This window comes from Heterocephalus glaber, unplaced genomic scaffold (genome assembly GCF_053883595.1).
Source record: "Heterocephalus glaber isolate CG9 unplaced genomic scaffold, H.glaber_assembly_v1.0 deba00001743, whole genome shotgun sequence".
In the NCBI taxonomy this organism is placed as follows: Eukaryota; Metazoa; Chordata; class Mammalia; order Rodentia; family Bathyergidae; genus Heterocephalus; species Heterocephalus glaber.
The window spans coordinates 3,815,286-3,835,197 of record NW_028258449.1 but is presented as its reverse complement, the minus strand read 5'-3'; the positions used below and the strand labels follow the sequence as shown (position 1 = coordinate 3,835,197).

The window sequence follows — 19,912 nt, the reverse complement described above, 5'->3', positions numbered from 1 at the left end:
TGCCCTTTCCATGTAATATCAGTCCCTTGGTGAGGAGGAAATTCTTTGGAGCTGGAGTTGAAGATGTCTGTCATTTTTTATTTCCATATTCAAATAGTGACGACGGTTAAGCTTTCTTTTTATTGATTACTTGTTATATATGAGTTCTCTTTTTACTTTCTTTTTCTGTGTGTATATTTTAGCCTCTTGAAGAAGAAGCAGTTCCTAATCCACACAGCCCACCCACCACCAGCACCTCAGCCCTTAATAGCCTGGTAGTCTCTTGTGCATCTGCTGTTGGCGTGAGAGTGGCTGCTACCTATGAAGCTGGGGCCTTGTCTCTTAAGAAAGTGATGAACTTTTATAGTACAGCCCCTTGTGAAACTGGAGCTCAGGCAAGCAGTAGTTGCATAGGCCCAGAAGGTCTAAAAGACAGCAGAGAAGAACAAGTTAAACAGGAATCAATGCAAGGAAAGAAAAGTTCAAGTCTTGTGGATATCAGAGAAGAAGAATCAGAAGGAGGCAGTCGGAGACTCTCCCTCCCTGGATTGTTGTCTCAAGGTAAGAAAATAATAACCAGTTTTGGGCCAGGGATTTAGCTCAGTGGTTCCGGTGCCTGCCTTGCAAGTGCAAGGTCCTGAGTTCAATCCCTGATAACAAAAAAAAAAGAAAAGAAAAGAACCAGCTTTGATGAGTTGACTTCTGGTCAATCCTCGAGACCCCCAACATCACATGCTATATTATAAGAAATTAGATTTTCTAATTACCAAAGCTGACATTCAAATGTCAAAATTTATTTAATGGTGGTTTACTAAAATGGTTTAAGAAGAAAGTCACATATTTATTTGCTTTAGAAATAAATGCACAATCCCCGGTACCAAAAAAACAAAAAAAAACAAACAAAAAATAACTGCAGAACTAAACTTTTTCATGATGTCTGCTACTGCTTATAACCTTATTAATTGTATTTTGTTGTACTGGATTGTAACAGTAGCCTTATTTCCTGATTGAGACCTGTACTCAAAATTGATGAAATTGCAGATGTGAGCAGTAGATAAGTAAGGAATCACTGTGCTTAGCCTGAAAGAAGAGGAAAATGTCATTTTTCTTAAACCACTAGCAGTGTTCCATTGTATCTAGGATATTATGTAGCTGTTGTTCTGCATTTCTAAGTCATTAGTACCCTCAACAACCAACAGCATCACTATCACCCAGGAACTCGGGGGAAATGCAGGATCTCAGGCTCCTCCCCAACCCAGTGAATCAAACACGCATGACGAGATCCCCAGTGATCAGCCTGCATACTCACCTTTGAGAAACATTTGATCAGACCAGGAGTTAGGTTCTATAAATAAATCTGAAGGAGAATCTTGTGCTAAAATTTCCTTATTCTTACATGCCCTTTACATTTTAATTACAGTTCAAGATCTCTTTGGATCACAGGTGTGGAATATTGATTTTTGTTACATCATTAGACCGTATGAAATACGCATTCCCACCTGTAGACTTATATCCTGAATTTAAATTTTACTTAGTAACCTCAAGTATATTTAGGAGCTTCTTGTGTAGTCTTTTTCCTGTCATTAAAATTTATCTGTGATGCCTCCTTGAAGAAGCTTTAAATGGGACTGTTTGGGTCTTGTCTGCTTATAAATGATACATTCACCATAGATGTTGCTCTTAGGCAGTGGTGATCACTTTCTTATGGCTTGCTAGTTAATGACTAAGTTAATGAGTAACTGTATCAACATAGTGACATTGAAAATTTTCATCAAACTGTACCCTCCCAAACAAACTGGTGTACAAGATACATAGTGTTGGGTGGTATAATTTTGAACGCTACAAAGGATGGTAGCATTCTTTCAAAAGATGGGAGCATCATGTGGGATTCACCAAAAGTCAATTCCCCAAAACTTCTCTACAAAATAATTTGAAATAGGCAACCAAAATACAAAAGCTTGGAGGAGAGAGCTACTGGGGTTTGAACCTGAGGCCTTGTTTGGGAGAGGCAAGTGTACTACCACTGAGCTACAGCTGTAGCCCAAGAAGCTTTTTAATACTTCCCTTTCCTAAGATGTTCCCCACCATAGAAATTCAAAATTTTTTCTTAAAATGAATCATTTATTATAATTATTCATTGTATATTTGAGCTTGGACCTTGGCCCAGGAAGTCTTGTCATGTAACTGCTTTGAAGTGGGAGAAGTATTTGTCAGCTTAGTGTACTCTTTTGTTCAGCATGTACTTTAGGATGCAGGTTTTACAGGTCACTAATGTTAGAACAGGATTCGCTAGGCAAATGTTTAGTATTGGGCCTGGGTTAAACAGATTGAAACAGTGCTTTTAATCACAGGACTGGTCAGCACTGTTCTGCCTGATAATGTGTGTGAGTCTCTGCAGGGGAGGTAGTGGGAGGAAGAATGCAATAAGGAGTGTTTCCCAAGCTCATTTGACCATTAAATCTCCCTACTTTGGTAGAGAACCTATAGAATATGCTTCAGAATACCATGTTAGTATATTTCTTTGAACATTTTTAGTTCATCAAAATTTTATCTTCTCCAGTTCACCCTATCTCTGGTTTGTCCTCAGTTTCTCCCAGACTCTTAAGAAAGGCTGCAAGGGTGAAAACCAGGACAGTGGTTCTGACCCCGACCTACAGCGGGGAAGCTGATGCGCTGCTGCCTTCTCTGAGAACGGAGGTGTGGACCTGGGGGAAAGGGAAGGAGGGGCAGCTGGGCCACGGCGATGTTCTGCCTCGGTGAGTGCGACCAGAGGGTCCCTATCAGCATGGGCTGGAACCTGTCCCGTTTGGGTCTCTTCTTGTCCACTTCTTCTTAGAGTAAATCTAGTACCTAGCTCCAGATTCCTCTGTACCATTAACTGTGATGAAAAGCTGTCCCTTTAGTCTTGAATGTGTTCCTAAAGTATCCACGGTGCACTTTTCCATGTCTTTGAGGTATATTCATCTTGAAATACATACAGAAAGTGTTGTTGAGAATTAAGGTGATACTTCATTGGAACATGTAAATGATTTTTTTGTGTGTGTGCTGGGGATTGAACTCAGGGCCTTGAGCATGCTAGGCAAGTTCTGTGCCACTGAGCTATGCTGCCAGCCCCGAATGGTTAAAATTTTTAAGTTATGCAGAAGTGCCAACAGGGTTTTTACCCAAATGACATCCCTCTTCCACTGTCAAAGTAACTATAACAAAAACATTGAACTATGTCATTGCATATCAGAGAAAAACTGCCATTTTGTTTAATAACAAACTAGGGATTTGAGAAGCTTCAAAGCATGTAAATGGAATTATCTAAAGCAGTAGGTGAATATAAATGTCTCTTATGAACACAGTGAAAGCAACTATAAAATTTTTTTTAAATTACCTCACTCTCCTCTATTGTTATATTTCGTTGTGTCTTCATATTCAGTTTTACGTTTCTTAATAGATTCTGAATTACGGGGTCAACTAGTGATTGATATACAAAAATTAAATTAAAATCTTCTAAGAAAGTAGACAAAAATTAAATTTAAATCTCCAAAAAGTGTGGTACCTCAGTTCACAAGCTTAATTTGTTCTATGATTTTGGATAAGTTGGTCACATTTGTGTTTGTGTAGGAGAAACAGCTGTGGTTGTGGTTTGTTACCTAATGCACAGTTTGCAGACAAAAACAGAATTTTGCAAACACTTCTGTTTGTGAACCAAATTATGTGCCAACAGAAGTGTTAGAGAGCCAAGGTACCACTGTATGATATTTAGGAGCAGTTTAATATGTAACTTTTTTTACTGTAGTGCTTTATTTCTTTTTACTTGAAAACACTTATTCTCTATAGTTTGAGAAAAAAACGATTCCTGCTGAGAATTCTTTGTGTATATGTATGCTTTTCTTGAAGGCTTCAACCATTGTGTGTCAAGTGTCTGGATGGTAAAGAGGTAATCCATCTGGAGGCGGGTGGTTACCATTCTATGGCACTTACTGCAAAATCCCAGGTAAGAGTCAAGCTGTGATTTCATGAAGGCAGTACAGTAGTAAGATTGGACTGTCATTTGTTGAGTATCTGCTGTGTCGGGCAACATGGTGTATCTCATTTAAGTTTTGAATGTTCTATGTGGTGGTATTTTCTTTTGGTAGACAGGGAGAGTAGGCTAAGAGAAATTATGTAACTTGATCTAATGTTACATGCCTGATATATGTAGCTTAGATTCAACATTGATCTGCCTAAGAAGCTTTCTATTATGTTTTCTCATCTAAAAATGGAACCCAAAGTTTTCAGGGTATTGATGAATTTTTTTTTTTTTAATTCCTTGATGAGGAAAAAGACTCAAAAAAAACAAAGGGCATTTTTCTTTTGAAATTGTGAGATCTGAAAGTAGCTCTTTTTTTGTTTGTTTCTTTTTGTTTTTTTGAGACAGTGTCTCAGTTTGTAGTTGAGGCGGGCCCTCACCCAACTATGTAATCTAGGCTGGCCTTGAACTTGCAGCAGTCCTCCTGCCTCCCCCTCCCGAGAGCTGGGATCACAGGCACCTGAAAGTAACTCAGTGGCATTACTTAAAACCATTCCCAGTAATACATGAGTCATTCTAAAAATATGATTTTTTTGTTTTGTTTTGTTTTTTGAGAGAGTGCCTTGCTGTATAGTGCAGGCTGTCCTTGAGTTCACTAGGTAGTCCAGGCTGGCCTTGAACTCAAGACAGTCCAGTCCTCCTTCCTCAGCCTCCAGAGTGCTGGGATTTCAGACATGCACCACCACACCCAGCTTTTATTCTTAAATATATTCAGATGGGGCCGGGGATGTAGCTCAGTGGTTCCGGTGCCTGCCTCACAAGCGCAAGGTCCCGAGTTCAATCCCCAGTACCAAAAAAATATATATTCAGATAATGTTTCTTCACCAATTCCTTTATCTTTTAAAGAAGATAATAAAGGATTCTAAGCCCTTTAAATATTTGATTTTATTTTAAATTTTACATATTAGAGTAACGAAAAAACTAACAAACATAACCTGCATAAATACTAACTTTAGGAAAGGAAAAGGATTTATTGTTATTAACACATCATAAATTATCTGAATGACTTAAAAATGAGAGATCAGGAAGGTAGTCACCTACAAAATCTACACAAATTACTGGCTTTTATGAATATATAAGATAAAATAAGACATAGGTGGAAAAGGAAAAAACTTTAATTACAGCTGTTCGTAATTAAAATATTAAGTAAATAGGAATAATCTTGATTGGAACTACATAGAGCCCACATGATACAGATGCAAGAATACTTCTCAAAGATCATAAAAGAAAGCCAGAGTAAGGGAAAGATTATATTTTTGGATGGAAAATGTCGGTGTTGCAAAACTGTCATTTCTCCTTAAGTCATTAAATCGGTGTTAGTTTAATGTAGTCTTTAAAACATTCCAATATAATATTTATGTAACTTGGTAAAATGATCCATAAATTCTGAGAGATTAAGCATAGGTACACCAGATAAATTCTGAAAAAGAATAGACTGGAAGAGTGAGATTTACCCTTACAGAGTATTCAGGGCTGGGACATAGCTCAATGGTGGAGCATGGACTTAGCATATGTGAAGACCTGACTTCAATCCCCAGCACGTTCCCCCCAAAATATATAGAGAATAAAATTACAAATAGTCAAAGGGAACTTCAGTGTGCCCATAGACCCAGGTGTACAAGAATTTCAGGTATGAACAAAGTGGACTTGTTTTACCAGTTTGAGAAACAAGACTGAGTATTTATAAATGCAGAAGAAAATTAAGAAAACTTTAAATATTCCTCCATTGCACATAGATTATAGACATAGTTAAAAAATATACCCTTACATATTTAAGAACAAATTTTGCTGGGTTTTTTTTTTTAGTAACCTTAGGATTATTAAATGACATGACATCGAAAATGGAAATTAAAAACTAAAGACCTGTTTGCTGTATAATAATTCAACAGTGCTAAATAGCAAAAAGCCTCACAAACGAAAAATATATAACAAACTGGGAAAAGTTATTTGCAACCTACATGTTAAATTGTCAAATGATACTTATATTCTATTCATAAAAGAAAAAAATAACCTATAACAAGAGAAAGGAACATTTAATGAACAAGTTTAAATTAAAACAAGAGGCCAGGGATTTAGCTCAGTGGTTCCGCCGCCTGCCTTGCAACCACAAGGACCCAAGTTCGATTCCTGATACCAAAAATAAATAAAGAAAAGTAAAATAAGAGTAAATTTTTTTTTCTTATCAGATTAGCAAGAATTGCATTTAACATTGAGGATATGGTTAGGATATGGGGAAAAGGCAGTGAGAGTGGGGATATAAATTGGATCCAACTAGAAGATAGTTTATCAGTATATATCAAAAATCAGAATGTACATATCGATCCAGAATTTTTGCCCAGGAATTTCTTTTAAGGACATAGGTAGATATACATATGCCTATACACATATGTATATTTAAGGGTTTTTAATAGCTTTTCAACGGTACTGATGATTGAACCAGGGCCTTCAGGCCAAGCCACATCCCTAGCTCTTCTTTTATTTTTCACTTTTTATTTTAAGCAGGGTCTTGTTCTTGTTAGATCATTAAGTTGCCCAGGCTGGGCTTGAATTTGTGATCCAGCTGTCTCACTCACCCATAGTTATAGAATTCAGACATGTAGCACCACAGCCAGTAAGTTAGCAATTTTACTATACTTTTTTTTTTTTTTTTTTTTTTTTGTACCAGGGATCAAACTCAGGACCTTGAGCTTGCGAGGCAGGCTGTAGAACCACTGAGCTAAATCCACAGCTCAGGTTAGCATTTTTAAATAGTAAAAAACCTAATAATAATTCAGCAGGTAGTTGATTAAAGTATACGCACAGTGGAGCTCTGTGTAAATTTTAAATGACATTGTGGGTATATACTTACTGACATTCAAAACTGTTAATTCAAGCCTAATGTGTGGTCCATACCTATAGTTCTAGCAGTCTGGGAGGCTGAGAGAGAAGCGCCACAAGTTCCAGCCCAGCCTGGGCAACTTTAGTGACTTAGCAAGACCCTGTCTCAAATCAAAAAATAAAACTGGGGGCTGGGGACTTGGCTCAGTGGCACCATGCCTTGCAAGCGCAAGCAAGATCATGAGTTCGATCTGTGGTACCAAAAATAAAAAAATAAAACGGGGCCAGAAATGTAGCTCCTTGTACCAGAGCCCTGAATTCAGTCATCAGTCCCATCTCTCTCTCACACATACACACACACAAAATAATAATAATAATAATAATAATAATAATAATGACTTAAAGCAGGGCACAGTCACATATACATGCCTGTGTAATACTGCCAGCACTTAGGAGGCTGAGCCAGGAGGATTGAGTCTTTGAGGCCAGCCTGGTCTACCCAGTGATACACTGACTCAAAAAACAAAAAATGTTAATTCATACCATTAAATTTTTAAAAGTTCAAGCCACAAAATAGTATTAATAGTATGATCCTATTTTGGACTTTATATCTATTGGCCATTAAAATTTCTTGAAAGGATTTATGTTGTCAAAAACAGAATAGTATTTGTCTCTAAGTGATTGATTCATCAATGATTTTTACTTCCTATATTTTTGGAGTGTTAACAGTCTTGTACAGTGACCATGAATTACTTTTATAAGCACAATAAACACAAACTTTTTCTCTAACACAATAATTATAATCTGGTTTTCTTTAGCCTTAGAAATACTTGTAGTGATATCTAAGCACTTGTATTCCTCCAACAGTGACTCTGAACTTTGCACATGAAAGACTGTCTAGTCATTCCATAGCTTCCCTGCCTACAGAGAAAGGAGTCATGGTCTCCCCGCCTAGGGCACGGAGCCCAGAGACATGCTCCCAGCTCTCCCTTCCCAACCTTAAAAAAATTTTCTTATTTTGAAGTAGAGTCTTGGTAATTTATTTGCCAGGCAGGATTTGAACTTGGAATTCTCCTGCCTCAGCCTTCCTTAGAGCTGTCATAATAGGCGTGTGCCACTGTGCCTGGATTTACTTATTTATAACACTTGCCTTTATTTTTTACTTTCTTTCTGTACTTTTTAAAACTCCGTACATCACTTTAATCATCAGTCTTTCTAAGAGGCAGTATAGGATGTGTCTTGAGATTAAATCATGGCTGTGCCATTTAAAAATTTGTGAACCTTAGATAAGTTAATCTCTGTGGGCTAGGTTCTGTGTATTAAAAAGTTGTAGGAATTAAATATTAACACACGGAAAGTAGGAAGAGCAGTGCACCTGGTGGCTAGTAAGAACCTGAAGACCTTATTTTTATTGTTAACCCCTGGATTCTGTCTTCTCTGTCTGTGTACTCTGTCATTTGTTTTTGATCTTGTTTAAAAATGAATTTTAATATCTGTTAGAGTGAAAGGCTAATATGTGTAATGGTATTAATTATTATAAAGATTCAGAGTAAAGATTCAAAGATGACATGTAAGATCAGATTCGCAACTCTTAACTTCCCTTCCTATGGTTTTCCAATAGGTTTACTCATGGGGTAGCAATACTTTTGGTCAACTTGGGCATTTTGATTTTCCAACAACTGTTCCTCGCCTCGCAAAGGTACTTTTGTGAACTTGATAACAACTTCTTGTTTCAGAATTCTAAGCTATATAACACTTTGTGTTTTTCATTTCTTGTTTTTAAAATTTAGAAAATTGTTTATTTGTAGCCTAAATTTGATTTGATATTCTTTTTTACATATATATATCCTTTTATTGGTACATTTTAGGTGTACAATATAATGACATTGATCTTTGGAGATATGCACCTTTACATACTCTCTAGGTTCTTATTTTTTCCCCCTTCCTCAGCCCTCCTTTCAACCCCTCCATGATTTGATATTCTTTTTAAAAATTTTAAAGCATGAATACACTTCTTTTCAAGTTAAATGTAGTTTTGCAGAAGTATTAGTTTTCGTTTCTTAGCTATAATTGTTCATTTAATGTTTATAGTATTGTCTTGCGAAACAGCTTTCTTTTAAAGCAGATGTTTCTCAAGCTGTGATGTTTTCTGAGCTTTGTATGTCAAGCAATGTATACTCTTAAATTTGACTTTACGTAACATTGTAGTGTGCACTGTGTTTGTGTGGGTTCTACAATGTGGCACTAAAGCTTTTTCGTTTTCTAGAGTGAAGCTAAAAGTGTGGTGACTCACTGTTGTAGGAACTGGTTTTGGCTTATGCAATGCTATTGAGAGAGTGGTAATTTCTGCTCTCTGTGTAATTCTAGAAAACTATTCTCAACCTTTCTTTCCTGCTCTAGCACCCTGAGGAAATGCCAGATTCTCATCATTAGTATTCGTTCCTTTTAGGAGGGTTTGATTTTCTGGATGGAGGTGGGTGATGGGCCTGGTGAGCACCATCAGATGGGTGGGCCTGGTGCTCCCATGTTTGAGTATCAGAGACTAAAAGAGGATGGCTACCTCAACTTTAGCAATGTGATTCAGATGTAAACTGCAATTAACAGTGTATCCAGCATGCACTACGTTATTTGGATGGCTTGAATTTGAGAAGACAGTGTTGTACTGGAAGAGAGCTACAAAGTTGTGGACACATGGATCATGCACACTTCCCCTCTGCAAGAACCCTGAAGCCACTTGGACACAGAGTCTGATAATGGGGGCCAGTGTCGGGTCAAGGCTGAGGCTGGGTCTGGAGGTGGGAGGCAGAAGTACTGTAGCAGTACCCTTTCTTCAAGTGAAATCTTCTGAGGACTCCCAAACATGAAACGTGAATGTTTGAGCTACTTTAGCTGCAGGATTGGGAGTGAGTAGAGTTCTGGTGCCTGCTTTTCCATGGTCGCTCCTGAATCATTGTGTGAAGCTCTAAGGTTTGAAAATCATTGAAAGCAGTGATTCTCAAGCTTGTGCATGTGTCAGAATCATGTGGAGGGTTTGTTAAAAAAAAAAAAAAAAAAGTCCTCCAGCAAGGTGCTGAGGTTCAAGTGGGAAACTGAAATTTAGCATGGACTTTAATCTTAGTAGATTTTGTTTCTTTTTAACCTAGATTTTTTTTTTTTTTTTTGCATACAGCTGAATGTAAATGGACAAAGGTGTGTCCTGTCAGTTTTAGAGTAGGCTCTAAACAGTTCTGCCCTCTCAATTGTAATACAGGCTATTTGTGCGGATTTCCAAAAATAACATTTAAAAAGTTAGATCTATGTCTTCTCCTTTTTAAATTCCAATTTTTCAGATTCTTGTAAAAACAATTCTAAATTTAAAAGCTGATATGGGATTTCTTATTCCCACATTGGAGGGCACATTCCTGATGCATGAGTTTTGCCTCTGAGTTATGACCAACTTTGCACCATGCTTAGGTACCCTGACTTTCATTTCCTGTGGATCTCAAGTTCTCTGACTGCTTTTGCCTTGGACAGACATTGTCTTTCTGTCATTGCAGATAAGCAGTGAACGTGGAGTCTGGAGTGTAGCTGCAGGCCAGGATTATTCCCTGTTCTTAGTGGATACAGAAGACTTCCAGCCTGCGCTGTATTACAGTGGTCGACAGGACCCTGCCGAAGGTGACAGCCTTCCAGGGAGTCCTGGAGGTGCCAGGGCTCCAGTGCTTCTCTCCTGGAGTAAGGTGAACAGGAATTGGCTCTTAGGCTTGCATGCTGTAGCACATAGTTTTTTGATTTTGTTATTATTTGTATTTGTGCCTATTTATTTTATTTTTATGCCTATTATTAAGTACTTTTATTTAAAATTGCAAACTTTTTCCTATTTCTTCCTTCCCTCCTTTTCTTGCCTTATTCTCTCCATAGAACTTCTCATCGTGTGATACACTATGTAATTTACTCATTTGTCTGTTGTCTGTCTTCCTTACTATAATATTAGGCTCATGGTAGTAGGGATCTTAGAGTTGCATTCATTGCTGTATCCTTATGATAAATTCATTCTTTATAAGTATTTGTTGAATTACCACTCTCATGTAGGGAAATTGGGAAGTACATTTCACAATGAAGTTTCCTGACTGTTTCATGGAGTTTTTAGAGGTCAATTAGAGTAGAAAAAGAGTAGGTAAATTTCCAAGTGGGAAGTAAAAACCACAGGGTCCTGAGATGGACACATGGCTGACAAGAAAGGACCTGATGGCTGCTAGCAGTGCTGTTTCCCACCAGTCCTCTACTCTCTTAGCTTTACCTTTTATTTCCTACTGTTCATTCCTTTCTTTTGAAAACCTGAATTTCTCTCTGCTTTTCTGCTTCCTCTTTTTCATGAATTTAAGCCATTGCCTTTTTCTGAATAACTCACATAACCCTTAACATTCGTGCATTCCAGATTTTTTATTCTTATTGAAAATAATAGCATATCATTGTTTTTTAGCCTTTATTTTTCAGGCTAGTAAGCTGTGAGTGTGTTGAGACAAGATCTTCATTGCCATTGATAACATGGACCAAGATTTGGCTCTTGACCTATAAATAGCCTGTTTTTCGGGTATAGTGATTGGCTCTTGGTACTTGTTGGCCTGGCTCCACATTCTCCATGAAGAATTTTACAGTTTGCATAAAGAAGGAAATAGGCCAGGGCTGGGGATGTGGCTCGGTGGTGCTGCGCCTGCCTGGCAAGCACGAGGTCCTGACTTCAATCCCCGGTTTCACCCAAAAAAAAAAGCAGAAGAAGAAGGAGATAGGCTGATTAAAGGAATGAGGCTGCAGTGTGGAGGCTTCGGGCCTCATGGGATGGTGGTAGTGCCTGCATGGTTTAATTAGGGTATTTGAATAAAGACGATGAATATTTTTGTACTGTGGTATTATAGGGAAATGGTAAGTCCCTTTTTAATTTTATTTCATGTTACTATTTTTTGGTACTGGGGATTGAACTCGGGTCCTTGTACTTGCAAAGCAGGTGGCGGAACCGCTGAGCTAAATCCCTGGCCCCTAGAAGTCCCTTTTTTAAAAAATCCATTTTTCTAAGGAACATTTTTCATTTTAATTGATACATGCTAATTATAAATGATTGTAGAATACAAAGTCACATTTCAACAGACACATGTACCATGTGTGAAGATCAGATCAGGGTAACTGGCCTATCTCACCTCAGACATTTGCCTCGTCTTTGTTTTGAGAAATTCAGAGTCCTCTCTACCAGCTGTTTTGAGAAGTTCAGTTAACTGTTACCAACCACTCTGTAGAGTCAGTGATAGCAGACTTTTTAGAGACCAAGTGCTGAACTGTAACCCAAAATCCACTTACCGCAAAGTGCCAGCCCTGAAATTAAACCTCAAGACAGAGGTTTCAGTTTAGAAAAGTGACACGCCGAATGGGCTCCGGTGCAGACAAAGAGGGCCATAGGTTCACCGTGTCTGTGACCATTAGGAGTTGGTCTCTCTAACCCTGACCCTGCACCTATTCACTGTGTCTTTCATGCTCTCCTTCCCAAACCGCTCCCAGGCTCTGCCACTATTCCATTCTCTAAGCTGATGAGATCAACATTTTTACTTTGTGCATGTAAATGAAAACATGGTTATTTGTCTTTCTGTACTTTACATAATGTCTTCCAGTTCTACCCATGTTACTGCAAATGACAAAATCTCATGTTTTTACATCTGACTGGTATTCCTGTGTGTGTATGTGTATTGCATTTTCTGTATTCACTCATTGGTAGACACCTCGATTAACTCCTTATACTGGCTTCTGTGAGTACACATGAGTGCAGATGTCTCTCTGGACACAGGTTTCATTCTCTTTGCTCACAACTGCAGAGTCCAGTGGTAGCTGGTGTTTCATTCTTGTTTTTGAGGCAGGTCTCACTGTTGCACCCAATGGTCTTGCACTTGTGGGCAAATGGCCCTCCTGCCTTAGCTCCTGAGTAGCGGGGACTACAGTCCTGCGCCCCCGGGTCCACTTCATACACAGTTCTGTTGCTGGCTTTTGAGGACATTCCATGTATTTTCTGCAGTGGCTGTAATAATTTACATTCTGACCATTGGTGCATTAGGGTTCCTTTTCCCATCCTTGCCTGCATTCATTTTTTTGTCTTTTTTTGATAATGGCCATTCTAATTGAGATAAGATATCTGATTATGGTTTCAATTTTTATTTCCTTGATAACCAGTGATATTGAACATTTTTTCATATACTGTTGGCCATTTTTATATGTTCTTTGGAGAAGTATCAATTCAGGTGCCCATGTTTTAAGTGAAATATTTGGGTTTTACTATCAAGTGTTTTGTTTGTTTAATTCCTTATATATTTTGGCTATAAATCCTTTTACTGGATGAATAGTTGACGAGTATTTTTCGCCCATTCTGTAGATTATCTCTTCGCTCTGTTTATTTCCTTTCCTGTACAGAGACTTTTTAGTTTGATATAAATCCATTTGCAATTTTTTCTCTTTTTCTTCCTTCCTTCTTTTTTGAACAGGTTCTTACTAAGTTGCTCAAAGTAGCCTCAGACCTCAACTTGCAATCCTCCTGCTTCAGCCTCCTGAGTAGCTTGGATTACAAGGATATGCCACCACATTTAGGTCCCTGTTTTCATAAAGAAAATTCCTTTATGTTGTACTTTTAAAGGCAAGCTAACTTCTAGACCTTTGATACTTGAGAGGGCAAAAGGGGGTTTGTGGCTATATAACCCTCTCCTTGGATCTTCTATATCTAGGTTGTCTGTGATTCCAGCATTTGTGGTGTGAAATAAAAGGTATCTTGGAGATAAATAAAAGTTGAAGTATATAGTTACACATAGATCCAGAAATATATATATATATTAACAATACTACACTGGTACCGGCTCTAAAACAAGCAAATATAAAAGCTCTTGGTCTGTAGTGTTTTCCAGGTTTTCACTGTGGCCTATTTCAAGCTACCAGTGGTTTAATAACCTGCTTATAAAATTCCTGAATATTTAAGTCTTTGACTCTTGTGTCAGCTGACATGAGCCAGCTTCAGTGTACCAAATTCCTGCTTGTAAATTGTATTTTCTGTAACCTTTTTATCTTCCTCTTTTCTAGCTTGGATATATAAGCAGAGTAGCAGCAGGAAAAGATAGCTGTCTGGCCTTGGTGGACAAGAATATTATGGGGTATATCGCCAGTCTGCACGAGTTGGCTGCTAGTGAAAGACGGTTCTATTCAAAACTGAGTGATGTCAAATCTCAGCTACTCAGGCCTCTTCTCAGTATAGGTAAGCTGGACCCTTCCCTGCTCCCCACCCCACAGCATCAGGACTCTGGCTTTATGTTCTTCCTGTATCATGAATGAGGAAAGGTTTGGGGTTTTTTTTTTAAGAGATAAAATCTTACTACGTTGCCCAGGCTTGCCTCAAATTCCTGGGCTCAAGTGACCCTCCTGCCTCAGCCCACTACTTGTGGCCCTGAGAAACCTTCTGAATTTTGATTGACTCCTTTCCACTCCCTTTTTTTGTACACAGGTAGTCACAAACTGTTCTCAGTTTGTCATTAGCCCTGTCCTCCTATTCCCATAGCTCCTGCTACTTGCACAAGTAGAAATTGGAACTTCTAGTCTATTCATAGCAGAGACTTCCAAGCAGCATTTCTAGCCCTACCAGTTCTAAGATGTCTTCCATTATAATCTGAATTTTTCATTTTCTTTGTTAGAGTTCTTAGAAATTATACCAAATAAAAATCATTTGCATTTATAAATAATATCTTAAAAATTATCACCATGAGGGTGTTAAGGGTCTGCTGTTGAAGACAGTTTTCTCTTATTTCAAACTTTTCTATGTTTAGCCCTACAGTAAGAGAATGGAGATGGAGTTTTCTTTGCTTTCCTCTTTCTGTTACTAACTGGCCCCCTTGGAGGATGTGAAAGTTAAGCTAATACTCTAGGATAGCATTTTCCCTAGTTAAGTTGATGCTGACTTATCTGGCTCAGTAGTCTTTATGAATACAGTCACTCTTTAAGTTGAGGACTGGTTGCATGTTTGTTTGTTTAATTAAGTTTGTTTGTTTTTTGAGACAGGGTCTTACTATGTAGTTCAGGCTGACCTCGAACTCACTGCGTAGTCCAGTCTGGCCACAAATTTGCAGCAATTCTCCTGCCTCAGGCTCCCAAGTGTACCACCATGCTTGGCTTGTTGGCTTTTATTATTATTATTATTATTGATTGATTGATTTTTTTTTTAATAATTGTTTTTGAGACAGCATTTCGCTATGTAGCTTAGGCTGGCATTGAACTTGCAGTGATCCTCCTGCCTCAGTCTCCTGAGTGTTGGCTTTACAGGTGTGTGCCACTACTCCTGGCACTCTTATTTTTGTTTTTTGTTTTGTTTTTTTGGTACCGGGTATCAAACCCGGGTCCTTGCTCTTGCGCAGCAGGAGGTGAAACCACTGAGCTAAATCCTTGGCCCTGGCACTCTTATTTTTAAAATATCTTTTGCTTTTTTAAGTGTTGTAGAGCCCTTGTTCTATAAATTCTCCTCTGAGTGGCCTAGCCCCTAGGCCTTGAACAAGGGAAACAAGCAACCTATGAAGGAAGCTTTCTGGATTGCTGTGGAAGGAAAGGGGTGCCTGCTTGTCCCTGACATGAATCTCTGTTGGCCTTACCAGTCCACTCGTCAGCCTTATTGCTTGGGAAGGAATCCTAGCAAAGAGGAACTTTGAGCTGAGAAAAGGCAAGAGCAATCTAGGCCACCTGATGTTTGGGGTGCACCCTGTACACAGAAGAGCTGGGTTTCCCCAAGGGCCAGGTAGAACGGAAGTCAGTACAGATGTTGAAAACAGCCAAGATATAACTCTACATATTAATTTAACTAGTTTTACTAGTCATTACTTCCTTTGTCTTGGTTTCAGATTATTTTGAAAATTTGAGGATTGTTGGTTACCTTTGTGGTTCCAGAATTTTGCTGATCTTTAAAAATCACCTGTAAAACTTACTGTTTAAATATCTATCATGGAATCTTAACACCAGACTTACTGTGTCAAAATTACAAAGTTCCTGTGAATGCACTTTTTTTGTTTGTTTGTTTTGTGTTTTGTGGTACTGGGATTGAACTCAGGGCCTGGCACTTGTGAGGCAGGCGCGGTACCACTGAACTAAATCCCCAGCCCCCCTGTGAATGCACTTTTAACAAATTTCATGGGAGACTGGATTCTGTAACATTTTCTGTAATTATATTTGACTTCTATAGATGAGAGAACTTCTCAACATATCAAGTAAGTATTCTTAGAAAAGGGAAACTCAGAATCTTGGTCATGGGATCAGAAGAAAGTCTGCAGTCTTTCTGTCTTCACTGTCATTTTGTTGCAGAGAATCTGGGCCCTGTGACTGCAGTGCAGCTCTTGCAGGAGGTTGCAAGCCAGCTCAGCAAGCTGTGTTACCTGACTGGTCAGCACGGAGCCTCCCTGAGCAGCTTCCTTCAGGGCACAAAGGAAGCTGGGAATCTGGTCATCCTGAAACATGCGAGTCTCTTCTTGGATAGTCACACAGAGCAAGTATCCAGCCCCGTTCATGTTCAGTCTCCGCAGGGTTATTCTGCCAAGGAGAGCAGCTCCTTAATCAGAAGGGACTAGATTAGGGACAGGGATGTAAAGTAATAGAGACTGAAAAGCAGTATTTTAATCTTAAGCCAACTATAGTTCTATATTGCTAAAATGCAATTTTCTTTAAGAAAAAAATGGTTTAAAAATAATGAATTCTCATCTTTCCTTCTATATTGCAACAAGGTGACTGATAAGTGTTTTGTTGTTTTGTTTTATTTGTGGTACTGGAGATTGAACCTAGGGTATTTGCACTGAGGTGCATCTCTAGACCTTTTACTAGTTTTAGTTTTTAGGCAGAATCTCACTAGGTCACCAGGTTGCTCAGGTTGGACTTGAGCCCCTGCCTCAGCCTCCCAGAGTGCTGGAATTATACATATGTGCCACCAAACCTGGCTGAGAGTGTAATTTACTATATGTACTATAATAAGTCTGGTTATTTTGTTTATTTACATGAATTGTGCTAAAATTTGAGGAAATTAATATATAAATTATTTGAAGGTCAGCTAAGTATGGAGCTGTTTTTACTCTTGTGCAAACGAAGAATTTAAAAGGCTTAACTACATTTAACATAAGAATATTTTCTTAATAAAATCTAGAATAGTTATCCAAGGTTCTTTTTATGTTTAAGTAAAATATCAAAGTATATTGGAAATTTAACTTATAATATTTCTTTTTTAATTTGTAATTTGATATTATGATCCAATTTGTTATTTTAATGCAGAGTAGGTTATGCTGTTGGTCTAATTATGTATCAGTTTGGTTCTTCATTCACTCAAACCTTGGTGATTCACTCAGTGAACACCCACTAAGGGCCAGCTGCAGACAGAGCCCAAGTCGGGGCAGGCGGGTGAGCTGGGGAAAAGTTCTGTCCTGTCTTTGTTTCATTTAGGTTATTTGTAACATAATGTGTGTTTCTTTCTTTTTATTTTTTGTGGTACCAGGGATCAAACTCAGTACCTTGTGCTTGTCAGGCAGCCGTGGTCCCACTGAGCTAATTCCCCCCTTTTTTTTTTTTTGGTAGTGGGGATCAAACTCAAGACCTTGCGCTTTTGACGCAGGCGGTGGAACCACTGAGCTAAATCCCCTGCCCAATGTGTGTTTCTTTTTGAAAACTGTGCAAAAAAAGATAATCAAAAGGATAAAGTTGCTCTTAACCCCACCACTAGAAATCACGCCTGTGGGTCATCTGAATGTTTCCCATGCAGACCTGTGCGTGTGCAGATAGATGTGTATAATTTCAGTTCTAAGCAAACAGTATATTTGAAGCTATTGCCTGAGAAGAAATACCTTTGTTTGAATTTTTAAGCTCATTATCTTTCAGACATGGAACATAATAATAGGATCTGATTCTAAGTTACTTTTTAAAATTGGCTTCTGTTTGTGAAGATTTCAGTATAATTATCTTTCTTTTAACTACGTTTACCTAAAAATGCCTGTTTCACTTTTCACCTCTCACACTTTAGGCCTTATGCTTGAACATGGTTCTGTTTGGTATCTGGAACTACTTTTTTTAAAAAATTAATTTTATTGGTACGTTTTAGGTATACAATATGATGACATTCATCATTGGGAATTTGTACCGTTCTTTACATAATCTCTCTTGGTTCTTATTTTCCCCCTCCCCTGCCCTACCTTCAACCCCTCCACCCCTCCCTATTTACATAGACTTTGTTTCCATTTTTTTCATTTTCTCGTATAAATTCCATTCCCTTTCCTTTCCCCTGGAACTACTTTTTAACATATTTTAGTCCTATAGATAGAGCAAATAAAAATAGACTTATACTATGAATTTTTTAAAGTTATTTTAAGAGTGGTAAAGTATTTATCATCTAAAATTCACCACTATAACTATTTTTCCAAGTCCACATCCCCTTGGGCTATTTTTAGTAAAAATTTCCTTTCTCTTGAAAAACATATTGATTTCATTTGCTGGCCCAGGAGTATGGAGGAAGTGTAACTTGCTCAAATCATATTATCCACAGTTGTTCCCTAGCAGTTTGTCAGTATTTAATCAACATTTTCTAATAGTTTCTCATTCAACCTCTTTTTACCTATTTTCTTACTGTCTAATACTCATTTTCTGAAGACATAATTGGGAAACCTGAAGTGAAAATTAAATTTTCATTAAAAATTCAGTCATGTTAATGATTTTTTCCTGCAGTTTGTTACTTAGGTAACTCAGTACTAACTGCCAAGTGAATTCTAGCATTGTCTGCACAGCTTTGGGCTGGCCTCAAACCCATGACAGTCCTCCTACCTCAGCCTCCCTAGTGCTGGGATTATAGGCGTGAACCATCACACCTGGCAAGAGTTTCTTTTTATATTAGAATCTTTATTAAAATAGCATTACCCTCACAGCATTATTATTGTCCTACAACCTGCTCTTCAGTCCTTTACAGTTTGTGAATATTGACATCACAAAAGTTCAGAAACCCATTGATGAGATTTTAAGTAGTATCTATTCCAAATACTTGCTTGAAAACTCAAGAAATAGTTTATGTTTTGCCCCTAATGTATATGTGTTTTCTTTTTTGCTTAAGGTATTGCACATCAATTACAAATTTCCTGGTTATGGGAGGATTCCAGCTTCTTGCTAAGCCTGCCATGTAAGCACATACATACTTTCCAGCTACCTCTCTAACAGCCAAAGATCATGTTTTCTAGTGTTTGTTTTTGAGTGCCCAGGGAAAGCTTTGACTTGGCCATTTGACCAGTAAATCAAATTAGACTTATTAACTCATTCTTAAAGAGGACAGAAAGTATTAGCACTTGATTAGCATTAGAATTAATGAGTTTTTTTTTTTTTTAAGTACCATGGACTGAACTTAGGACCTTGTACATGCTAGGCAAGTGCTCTACCACTAAGCTACCTCCTCAGCTCTTTTAAAATTGTGTTTGTTTGTTTAAAAACAGGGGCTTGCCATGTATTTCATGCTGACCTTGAACCTACTATGTAACCATGCTGGTCTCTAACTCACAGCTGTCCTCCTGGCTTAGCCTCCCAAGTGCTGGGATTACAGGCAGTGGCTACCCTTTTTATTTTAATTAATTAATTTGTTTATTTATGGTACCAGGGATTGAACTCAGGACTTTGTGCTTGCCAGGCAGGCGCAGTACCACTGAGCTAAATCCCCGGCCCACCCTTTTAAAATTTTGAGATAGTCTTGCTAAGTTACCCATGCTGGCCTGAACTTGGGACTCCTGCCTCAGCCTCCCAGGTAGCTGGAATTAGAGGTGTGCAGCACTATGCCCAGTTTAGAATAGGCTATTGAAAAACACTGAATTAAAAGGCACAGGATCTATTGCTGCTTTAGTGTCTCACCACTTTTTTCCCTGAAACTTTGGATAACTCCCTTTACCCCAGAATGCCTAATTTTTTTTCATCTAACAAATGCGAAGGTTCTCTCTTCCATTAATGAGAAACAATGTGATGGTTATGAAAAAGTGGGCGTTGATGAATATAAAGTAATTGTGTGTAGCT

The 19,912-nt window shown here is 38.2% G+C and overlaps 1 protein-coding gene across 16 annotated transcripts in view; it reads left to right on the top strand.

Annotated features, from left to right (window-relative positions):
• Nucleotides 1-19,912, top strand: part of Als2 (alsin Rho guanine nucleotide exchange factor ALS2) — a 96,541-nt gene that overhangs the window by 24,529 nt on the left and 52,100 nt on the right. For 15 of the 16 annotated variants that reach the window (XM_004872278.4, XM_004872277.4, XM_087200395.1 and 12 more), the window contains 8 exons: nt 183-540; nt 2,567-2,735; nt 3,868-3,964; nt 8,478-8,555; nt 10,393-10,575; nt 13,943-14,114; nt 16,199-16,379; nt 18,972-19,037. In XM_004872278.4, coding sequence (XP_004872335.2) covers nt 183-540; nt 2,567-2,735; nt 3,868-3,964; nt 8,478-8,555; nt 10,393-10,575; nt 13,943-14,114; nt 16,199-16,379; nt 18,972-19,037 — 1,304 coding nt within the window. The remainder of the gene's footprint in view (nt 1-182; nt 541-2,566; nt 2,736-3,867; nt 3,965-8,477; nt 8,556-10,392; nt 10,576-13,942; nt 14,115-16,198; nt 16,380-18,971; nt 19,038-19,912) is intronic. The other variant, XM_087200396.1, reaches the window with a different exon arrangement.